The sequence below is a fragment of the Atta colombica genome, unplaced genomic scaffold, assembly GCF_001594045.1.
Source record: "Atta colombica isolate Treedump-2 unplaced genomic scaffold, Acol1.0 scaffold116, whole genome shotgun sequence".
Lineage (NCBI taxonomy): Eukaryota > Metazoa > Arthropoda > Insecta > Hymenoptera > Formicidae > Atta > Atta colombica.
Window position 1 is genome coordinate 714,564 of NW_017259202.1, and position 10,888 is coordinate 725,451.

Here is a 10,888-nt window from a genome sequence, read left to right on the forward strand (position 1 = left end):
TATATATATATATATATCTTTATCTTATATAAATCTTTATATACTAAGTAATCTCAATTTTTTTCTCAATAAATAATCTTGATATAAATAATCTCAATAAATCTTTATGAAAAAATCGTATTTAGTGACGCTTAAGGGAAATGAACTAACCACGTGACCGTTTATCGTTCATCCTAATTGTTGATTCAACCTTCAAACCATCGCGATATAATTATAAAGTTCTTTCTTCACGGTCGTAAACACATAAGTGCGAAGTTAAGTGAATATATGAGGGACTACAAAATTTCTTAAACCGACAGCGGCGTTATGTGAAACTATACATATGGCATTATTCGAACACTTCGTACTTGAAGATCGAAAGAATTTGACACTTTTGAATCTCGGATGGTACAGATGAGTGTATCAAAGAGGTATGAGCATGTTTGTCGTTTACTTCATATAATTATAAAACAAAATTGATTATTTTAAGAATAATTTTAATTTTAAAAGGATTAAACTTTATGACTTTGTGTATCTATAAATAACAATAATAATAATAGTAATAATAATAATAATAACAGTCAAGTACTAAGTAAAAGAGATATTTAAGTTATAAAATGGATGAGATTATCATCGCTTTGAATTTAATACTGAAAATAAAAGTAAATGTAAAAAAAAAAGATGATGTGATCTTTTCGTGATAGCACTTCCACAAATAGCATTAGGAATTATGTCGCAATAATGTAAATATACATTTCGCATTAATAATGTTACATTTATATTTACATTTATATTTATTTTTATTTTTATTAACGCAAGTTTACTAATTACACATTTATGATTTCAACTGTTACTTTACAAATGACAGAAGAAAATATTGTTAATACCGATTAATATATGAAACAAGATAAAGGAATAATTCTTTTTAAATTGAAAGTGCAAAAAAATATAATTTGTAGAAAAATGTAATTTAGATACAAATATAGCTGTAGAAGAATTTTTTTAAGCTTATTATATATTTTCGGATAATTTTCTAAAGACAACATTTACTTTTTTATCTTATAATAAAAGAATTCTTTTTGTTTCTTATATCTTTATTTATTCGTTGATGTTACATAAATTATTCTCTTAAAATTATTTTGTGTTCAATTTCTTTATAACTAATAAAATTATTCAGGCTCTGTTTCTATTGGATCACCTTATATATCACGATCAAAGAATCTATAAACGAGATTAGGCAATTAATCCATAGCATCTTATATCCGTAAAGATATTATCTTGTGTAACTTCATTTTATAGTTTTTGAATATAATTGCTGGAAATACTTTCGAAAATTACTTTCTAAAAATATAAAAAATGTAAGATTTCAGAAAAAAAATTGATATAATATTCATAATTTTAAAAAACCTGTGATAATAATTATTAATGTTTGTTTATAGTTTTTAATGAATTAAAAACTATATATTAAATTATAAACTTTTTTATCAGATTTTTAAATCATGATACAAACTCGTGGAATATATTGTACACTGTTTATATTTTTTGGAATTTTGCAGAAATTTATAAAAAGCTACAATATTTTTTGTTTAAAAAAGTGTATATAATATAGAAGCATTATTAATATTAATCAAATAGTAATATTTATGTAAATTTATAAAATTATTTATAAAATTTCACACAAAAGAATTAAAAAGAAATAAAAAGTTACAGTTATTATAACTTGTACAAGATATTTTTTTAAGTGAAATTAATCACTACTTGTAAAAACTTTTTTTCTATACAAAATATGTTAGAATTAGCTCATTAAAATATTCAGCAGGATTATAAAAGGCATCCTTATAATTATTTTTAGATAGGGAATGTGGACGTCTCTTTGTGGGAAGTCTCTTTTTGTATCGAAAAGTTAAATTAATTATTAATTATTCCGTTTCCGTATATCCTCACTCTGGTTAAAAATGTGCCGCTGTTATATCTTAATAGGTCTTGCGTTTAAATAAGTTTAAAATGTATTACAAAAGCCTGATGGCTTTCTGGAACAGGTACTCGATGCTGCTGCTGGCATTAGGGTTGATTTTCACGCAATCATCTGTCGGAGCTTTACCACGAGAAGGTACATATTTTGCACGATCGAATGTTTCGTCCGAACTCACCGGGACGTCTTCCAGTCACAGTATTTCGATCATCAGGATCTTGTCCGACGGACGATTGGAACGGTTTATCCGGTGGCCCGGAGCTTGCGTCAAGGAAATCATTATCAATTGGGGGTGGGCATAGCTACATTTTTTCTTAATAGAATTGAAACAGTTAGACCAAGTCAAATAATTTTGTTATAGCCGAAGCAATTAAGCGCGAATAAATTGCTTCATTGTATATCTAACATCGAAATCTGAACTCAATGATGTTGTTCTGCTTGTATTATATGCTTTCTTTCATGAAACGCGTCGAGTGTTTTCATACTAACAAAGGCTAGCGTGTAACAACCTGTGCTATCCTCTTTCTTGAAATAACATTTTCTCGGATATAAGCAAATCTCTTCTTCCTATCCCACCTACAATCGTCCCGCTTCCCTTCTCTGCCATATATGTAGTCGGGAGGATTGAAGCGGGAACTCGGTTGGCAAGCACGAAAACAATGCCGCCTTTCACTATTGCCAATATGTGGAAGCTTGACTGTTATGTATACATTTAGCGTCGGTTAGGTCTTTCAAATGCCACCCATCGCTCCGAAGAACGCTGATAATACAATCTAATGGAACAGTCTCTGTGAATCCTTGTCAACCGTAATAAGTTTCAATACAATTGGAATGTATAAATGCTCACCAGAAGAATCGATGCTCAAACGAATGAATAAATTGTACATTTTATTTTTTCTTCTCTGTCGGATTACATAAAGAATATAAATCTATTTTTTTTATTTTTCTAATAAAAAATTGTACATGTTAATATTTATACACGTGCTAATATATATTTATATAAATATAATCTTAATGTCAATTAAGCAGTTATGCAAAATTACGTGACAATAAATTGGACTCTTTGTGAATTTTCTTTGCTTGTTTTACAAAGAGTCATATGTATACGATGTAATAATAACTACTTGAAAAACGTACGAAGAGATATTTCAAAAGCACATAATTCTTCTTAAAAGTATGTATTTTTTCTTTTATTGATAAGAAATAGAAGAGAAAGAAAAAAGAGAAAATATTGTTACATGAAAAATATCAATGATTTACGAATAATATATGTCTAACAAAAACAGCAGCATTTTATAAAGACATGATAAGAGAGAGACAACAGAATGCTGTAAAAATGAATAAAATAATAAGAAAATAATTTGATTGTATAGAACATAATAATGATAAAGTAGCAGTACATAAAATGCAATAATATAACTGTTATTCCGTTAGATTTGAAAACTAAAAAAAGAGAATACAATTTATCATGTTTATTCGTTGACAGTAACCGCAAAGCCAACCAAGCTCTTAAGCCGAAAAGCGGCAAGTTAAGTAAGCAAGGATTAGGTTCTGCGACAAGCGGACGTCCTGGAACCTCTACGTAGGGATCGGATTGGCCCCTTTTGCACTGGACCTAAACGTAGTTCGGTAGGTCGCTGTCCTGTTTTACTCTCCTAGATGGGACTCATCTGCTGATGCTCTCACGAGGATACCATGGAATACCACAACCACGAAGCGTCACTTTGCACTTAAACGCTGGACGAAAGCTCTTTTACCGTCGTGAAGAAAGTGCACGCTCTGCTTTTCGCTAACCGTCCCCTCTTTCCGAATTTGCTCTTATACCGCCTGAATAATTTGTTGGAAAAAATTTAATTTAATTTAATTCTTTTTATTATTACATTGTTAAATATATCATATCAGTTAAACGCAGATCTGTAGCATATGTTGATATAAATAAATCTACCGGCAAAATTATTATATATATATCTATCTGCTATCTAATTTCTATCAATTTTGAGACAATAAATAAATATAATAAGTTTATTTCGCTCTCACATTTCTTTATAAATTTTACTATTCATTTTATTACTTTGATATACAGCATTTAACCGGAAATTAATTAGATTACAATAACGTTTGTTCTCTCGATAGAAATACAAATGTGACACTGCGACAAGTCTGGCTTCGTAAGTCAAATAGAAAGCTGCAATTGATATATGCCGGTGAAACATTGACTGACTGCATTGACGAGAAGCTCGCGTGGTGGGACGACAGCGAGTGTTTACCTAGCTCTCGCGGTGTCTATCGCTATCACGATGACGGTGACGAGGTGTCGATCGAGGTGTTCCAACTGGACGGTAAGGACATTTCGAGGATACCCCGTGACCTCTCTTGGCTGCTGTCGACATCGGAGCTTCGTCACCGATGCGATCGCATGAGAATGCGAATACGAAGCCAAGCCATGGCCCAATATCGACATAGGTATAACCTAGGAGCGAGTATATAGTCTCCCGAGTCTCGACTGGCTTATAATCTCTCGGCTTACGTAAGCCGCGTCGCGCCGGCCGAGCCGCTCGAAGCTAAGCGATGCCCGTTATACAAATGTATGAGCTTTAATTCTTTGTAACAGGAAATACGCAAAATCAACGAACGCGACAGCAAATAATGGAAAGCAAAATCGAAGTCGGAATCGAATTCGAAGAGAATTATTTATGATACCAGGGACGCAATGGTGCGGTCGTGGTGATCGTGCCACCAAGTATACCAATTTGGGCGGCTTCGGTATGGCTGATGCCTGTTGCCGAAAACACGATACATCTTGTCCTTTTCACATACCGGCCTTCGAGACGCGTTATGGCGTTTTCAATTGGAGAATTTCAAGTATGATGCATTGCGCTTGTGACGAGCGGTTAGTAATTAATGGAATTATTTAATAATACGATCTATAAAGAAATATTTGTGAGAAAATAGCGATAAATACAAAAAAAAAAGTAAAGTTCTCGATATAATATGAATATAATATGAATATATAAAATATTTGCATAAGTATAATCTTCAGGAAATATTACTGGACTTATTTAGTGCATTTATAAATGATTTAATTGCATTTATAAATGACGCGATTTATAAAATACGCGTTTTTTTTTGTTTGTTTTTTTTTTAATGTACGATATTGTGCGATATTCAATACAAATTGTTTGATATCTCTGAATTTAATTAACAAATTTCATAAAATTTATTATCGATTATATGTATGCAACAGTTTCATCGCTTCTTACAATTATTTTTATTTAAGATTTTTTTGTATACAGATTTCGCACATGTTTGAAAATGGCTGGGACTGCATCGGCGGATTTTATAGGCAAAATCTTTTTCGACGTACTCCAATCAAAGTGCTTTATTTTAAAATCGCAAAAGGTATGCGTGAAACGGTCCTGGTGGGGTAAATGTCAACATCATGAATACCGAAAGCAGGCCTACGTACGAGATAATGTTCCTTACTAAAGGTGTACAGCGTAAGAGATCGTCATAAAGAAATAATGAAGTATTCTTCTTCCGGAGATGTCAATAGCAATTCTCAGGGATGTAATATTTTGTCGAATACTTATACTATGTCAAGAAAAACATAAAGAAGTCGATTAGATAAATCATGAAATTATATTACCAAAGATTGACAATAGATACATCATAATTCGTAATGTCTTCGATATGAAAAAATTATTATATTAAATCTGCCAATATAGCTATATTTATACGTTAGACATCCTGAATTATGAATTATCAGAAACAAAGGGATCGTATGCGAATGTACTGTTTTACTAATTTATATCTTATAATCAATTTCCAAATATTCCAAAAAAATCGAATAAATACAATTAGTAAGCTGTCTCTGTTTTTCTAACAAGTATAAAATATTTTACAATATATCTTTACTTAATATATTACATACATACAAGTTTTATAAGAATAAGAATTCAATCTTCATATTCGTATACATTTCATAAATGTTTATTTAAATTTAAATAAATATTTGTATTAATTTATTTCTTTTTCTCATATTTCTACATATAAAAATTTAATTCGAGAAAGTCCATCATTATAGGTACCGGCAGTCTTTATGTATAAAGTTGTGTTAAACACTTGTAGATAGAGTTTGTTAATTTTTAAACATTATTAGTAAACTATAAACAAATTAATAGAATCGTGGAGTTAAGCTTTAGGATAGCTTAGAAGTTTTGATGAAAAAATTATTATATACATATATGGTATGTATGTATTTATATTAGTTACAAGCTATGTAGAAGATAAATTTCTAGATTTGATCAAGAATAATAATTTCGATTTCCATTCTAATAATACATTTATACCAATACATAAAATGCTTCCGTTCTGATACGATTCGATGTAATATATATAATTTATACGAAGAAATTGTAGAATAATCGAACCAACAAATTTTTCAAAATTATAATTCTTTGATCAATATAATATTAATATCCGAGTTTCTGATCACAAATTTATAAAATCTCTTCATGCTTTTAAAAATCCTTAATATTTAACATTAAATATTTTATTTGTAATTAAAGCTACGAACTTTCTAATTTTTTGTTTAAGAGAATAAAATTAATTAAGTTAAAACGAAATAAATAAAATCAGATTTTATTATTTAATAATATATATTTTTATTCCCTTTTTAATTCAATTTTTGGAAAAGTTCATTTAGTGATAGAAGTCTATTAGAAATACTTTAAATCGACAACTTTTACATGTTTGTCAAAATAAGTATGATGCAGTATAATGTGCTATCGGTTTGGTCACTTGGTGTATGTGCAGCATGCAGTCACGTGGTCAATCGCGCTTGTTTCTGCGCGCCAAATGCCACATGTTCTGTGATCTGTCTGACTAAAATTTGCTATTGTCACACTTGTCACAAACATTATTTTTTAAGACTTTAATTTGTTCCGATATAAAACTTTGTTTATAATATACATGGTGTGATATACATAATATTAAAGAAAAACAGTATTTGAAGTTAGCAATAAGATGTTACGTATCTAAATAACTGTGAGAGGTTATAATGTATAACGCGTATGAGACGAGAATGAAACGAGGTAATATACCTTGTTTATATACAGAACTTAATCTTGCTCTCACGTTGCACGGTGGCCAGAGTTTCAGGTAATGCTTGAAATATTTGAACATTGTTATATATATTTGAATTATGTATTACTGTGTGTGTGTGTGTGTGTGTGTGTGTGTGTGTGTGTGTGTGTGTGTGTGTGTGTGTGTAATCGTTTTCAACAATTTAGAGGAATATGTATTATTAGTGATTGATTTTAAGTTTAAGTCTTTTTAAAATTTAATTTCAAAATTCTGAAATTCTAATGACTATATTTCAGATGGACAGTTTGCAACAGTGGATATAAAGGTATCTTTAATGGATGCATTTGGACTCTGTCTCAAAATAAAACTCATCTCTCATATACAGTACAAGGACATTTAAAAGATTCTATAAATTACGATAATATCCTGTCTGAGTATTTTAGATTATCAGTATCATTGAAAGAACATTATAAACAATGGGCGAAAGCAGATACACATTTTCAAAAATGTTTAGATGAAAATAATGCTGTTCGAATATTAAAGCAAGATGTTGTAGAGAATTTATTCTCATTTATTTGTAGCTCCAATAATAATATATCAAGGTACATTTTTAAAAAATTGCACAGTAAAAATGAATTTATATATATAAAAATGAATTTATATTTTACTAAACATTTGTTTTAGGATATCAAATATGGTTGAAAAATTATGTTCATTATTTGGTCATAAAATATATTCGACTGAAGATAGAGAATATTACGACTTTCCAACGATAGAAGCTCTGAAAGAAAAAAATGTAGAAAGTATATTAAAAAAAGAAAAATTCGGCTATCGCGCTGCATATATAGTTAATGCAGCAGAACGTTTATCAACGTTGGGTGGGAAGGATTGGCTTCTAAATCTACAAAGAGAGAATGTTTCTTATCATGCTGCTAGAGAACAATTAATGACTCTGCCAGGAATTGGTCCTAAAGTTGCCGATTGCATATGCTTAATGTCACTAAACCATTTAGATGCTATACCTGTTGATACTCATATTTTCCAAATAGCACAGGCAAATTATTTACCACATTTAAAAAAAAAAAAGACAGTTACACCAAAAATTCATACTGAAGTAAGTAATTATTTACGAGAATTGTGGGGTCCACTAGCTGGATGGGCACAAGCTATTGTATTTTCTACAAAAATTAATACTAAATCTAAATCAATTGAAAAACAAAAACGCAAAAACAATAATGAAAATTCAGTACAAGCAAAAATACTTAAGGTGATATGATTATCATTTTATTTTCACAAATAATTAAGTTATGTAAAATTTTATTTAAATTTAGACAAAAATTTTATATTAATTACCTTTTTAACAATAAATTTTTTGTGTAATTTATACTGTTAAAATGACAATAATTATAAATATTAATTTCGATAATGTATTTAAATAAATAAATAATATTTACTTTTTGGTAAAAAAGAAATGTCCAGAAGAATTGGCCATAATTTTTGTTTTTAATCCGATGCACTAAAAAGTTAATAAAAGATTTGAAGATGATTGTTCAAAAATTATTTATTTTGCATCATTTTACATTCATATATAAAATATATCATTTTTGTTACTTATTCTGTATGTGAATAGACATATGTACATGTACTCATAAAATAATCTCAAAAATTTCTACATTTTTATCACAGGCTCGTGTATCATTTATTAATGTTTCTTCTTTTTTATTCCAAATCCTACAAGAGCATAGTCAAAATCATCTAGAATAATGTATTTTGCAGGAAATTCAATGTTACCTTCTTCGTTATCACAATCTGTCAATATAAGTAGAATTATTTACATGTATATTGCTTGACTTAGACACTTGAACACAAAAAAAAGAAACAAAGAACAGAACCTGTTTGAATTACCAATAGGTTTTTGTAGTATATCAGCAAAGATATTTTGAATAAGATAACGTAAACCAGGAAATTTTTTAGATAAATATGCTTTCTGCAAAGGTGATAAGACTGTTAGACAAGTGGTTTGCAGAGACACTGATATTGAGCAACTATAAGTTAATTTCATCACACATTGAGCCATCGTAGAGCTTATTAATGGGTAAAGCGTAACATTATTTAACTTTGTAAAAGCCACACCTACAAAATAATTAAAATTATATCTCTAAGAAGAATATTTGATTAAATGTTTTACTTTTATTTACCTAATGGTTTTCGATTTATAAAAAATTGTAATGTGCCAGTCCAAGTATCAAGATGTATTCCTATTAAGTCATCTTGACCAAAGGTTGTCCCATATTTACATGTCTTACCATCATGTTGTAAATAACCTTTATATGAAAAACCCCAAGATTCTCGATCTCGTCCAAGCAGAGCACAAAAACGTTCGCTTGCATTATGAAGCTCTGCATTTGCAGTTCCTATACCAACCATCTAAGATCGAGCAATAAATTATTATGTATATACTAAAGTGATACATATTGAAAATGTATCTATATCGTCAATGTAGATTCAGCAAGATGTCAAATAAACTTACTACATCAGTGCCATAAATATGTGTTATCATTAAAATCTCCCAATAATGATGCCTTCCTTTTTCCAATGATTTGTTACCTTTTACAACAGCTGTGCCAGTGCTATACACAGGATGAAAAGTAACATTTAAATTATTATCTGATAATTTAATTGATGAAGTTGATAATTTTTCATCCCAAGTCCATTCATATTTTGATGAAAAAAAGTCTGAAAGAAAATACGTAATTATTAATTTTAAATCTACTATAATATTTCTTTTTTCTCAAATAAAAGATAGATAATAATTTTAATTATTAAACAATAAAACGTACCATTTTCTATCTTTGCATGTTGACTCTTTGTAATTGAATCCATATTTTATGAATGAAATTTCGATAATTACATTTACGTCATTATATACTTTTTAAAGCTATTGACTATACTGATTGATGCAGGTGCAATAGTAGTCTCGTCAGATTCATCTGTTCTTCGATTATTTGCTTATGAAATAAAAATGGAAATGTTTCAATATTACGCATTTGCAATTAAAATAGGTGTACCTAGTACTACACCTGCTCGCTGTAGTAAGCAATTGAATGTGATTGGTTGGATCCAAAGATCTCAAGATTTCAAGACTTAAAGATGCATTGATATTCAATAGAATTTCTTTTCTAATTAAGGAATAATTAGAGAAGTCAAGTTGTCTTCATGTTTAGTAGTAGTGTAGCAATTCTATATTATCTAATAGAATTAAACTTCCTTTTGAATTACATTGAACTAGAGAGAGAAACCTGAAAGTGGAATCATATGTGTCCGTATTTTAAATGAATCCGTCTACTAGCGCCTTCTGTGTGCACAAAGCAAACACAGAATTATGTGGCCACGGATATTTCCACGGGTAACACATCTATTTCGTTTTTCAATTTTGTTCCATTATACATTAGGGAGTTTTTGCAATATCGTGTATCCAGATGTGATGACCGCTAAAATCACGTTATTTAGTGGATGGAAAGTTAAACTGCATTGGGAGTCTATACTATCGTTTTTTTCTATTAATTAATTGCTGAAGATGGTTTAAAATAAGTCAAAACATTCGAATAATTTAATGTATGAAGAATGTATTGATTTGATATAAATTAAACATTAAAATATTAAACGCTGACAATAACAGCAGTATCGCTCTTTTGTATTGATTTTTCTTTTTTTATTCTAATCTTTTATTATTAATTTTATATTAATTTTGATTTTTGTTTATTAAGAATTATTGATTTATTTTAATGTGAATATTATATTTTTCGAATGCTCTCTTTTTGATATCTATAAATGTTTGTTATAGAAATGTTG

General features: G+C 29.2%; 3 protein-coding genes across 6 annotated transcripts in view; 2 read left to right on the forward strand and 1 right to left on the reverse strand.

The window, feature by feature from the left end:
• LOC108694142 overlaps nucleotides 1–5,719 on the forward strand; it is a 6,006-nt gene extending 287 nt beyond the window's left edge. Inside the window, exons 2-6 of one of the 2 annotated variants that reach the window (XM_018203444.1) lie at nucleotides 126–410; nucleotides 2,019–2,243; nucleotides 4,085–4,414; nucleotides 4,563–4,841; nucleotides 5,245–5,719. In XM_018203444.1, the coding sequence (XP_018058933.1) occupies nucleotides 385–410; nucleotides 2,019–2,243; nucleotides 4,085–4,414; nucleotides 4,563–4,841; nucleotides 5,245–5,437 (1,053 nt within the window). In that variant the 5' untranslated portion in view covers nucleotides 126–384 and the 3' untranslated portion in view covers nucleotides 5,438–5,719. Of the gene's footprint in view, nucleotides 1–91; nucleotides 411–2,018; nucleotides 2,244–4,084; nucleotides 4,415–4,562; nucleotides 4,842–5,244 lie in introns of those variants that run through there. The other variant, XM_018203445.1, reaches the window with a different exon arrangement.
• A 1,124-nt stretch (nucleotides 5,720–6,843) lies between these two features.
• Nucleotides 6,844–10,888, forward strand: part of LOC108694122 (mannose-6-phosphate isomerase) — a 6,018-nt gene continuing 1,973 nt past the window's right edge. The window contains exons 1-2 of one of the 2 annotated variants that reach the window (XM_018203413.1): nucleotides 6,844–7,111; nucleotides 7,333–7,640. In XM_018203413.1, coding sequence (XP_018058902.1) covers nucleotides 7,011–7,111; nucleotides 7,333–7,640 — 409 coding nt within the window. In that variant the 5' untranslated portion in view covers nucleotides 6,844–7,010. Of the gene's footprint in view, nucleotides 7,112–7,332; nucleotides 7,641–10,501; nucleotides 10,652–10,888 lie in introns of those variants that run through there. The other variant, XM_018203412.1, reaches the window with a different exon arrangement.
• On the reverse strand, nucleotides 8,586–10,054 carry LOC108694123 (SPRY domain-containing SOCS box protein 3-like). 2 transcript variants are annotated; one of them, XM_018203414.1, is made up of 5 exons: nucleotides 9,877–10,054; nucleotides 9,567–9,772; nucleotides 9,235–9,463; nucleotides 8,942–9,169; nucleotides 8,586–8,845 (listed from the first exon to the last, which is right to left on the reverse strand). In XM_018203414.1, the coding sequence occupies exons 1-5, from the start codon at nucleotides 9,917–9,919 to the stop codon at nucleotides 8,739–8,741; spliced, it is 813 nt and encodes a 270-aa protein (XP_018058903.1). In that variant the 5' UTR covers nucleotides 9,920–10,054; the 3' UTR covers nucleotides 8,586–8,738. The 2 variants fall into 2 exon arrangements, with proteins under 2 accessions (XP_018058903.1, XP_018058904.1); XM_018203415.1 differs by having other exon boundaries at nucleotides 8,778–8,845; nucleotides 8,929–9,169.

Coding starts and splice junctions, on each gene's coding strand:
- LOC108694123 (XM_018203414.1), bottom strand. CDS start 9,919: ATGGATTCAATTACAAAGAGTCAACATGCAAAGATAGAAAATG. Junction 9,464..9,566: donor ATATTTATGGCACTGATGTA/GTAAGTTTATTT, acceptor GCTCGATCTTAG/ATGGTTGGTATAGGAACTGC. Junction 8,846..8,941: donor TATACTACAAAAACCTATTG/GTAATTCAAACA, acceptor TTATATTGACAG/ATTGTGATAACGAAGAAGGT.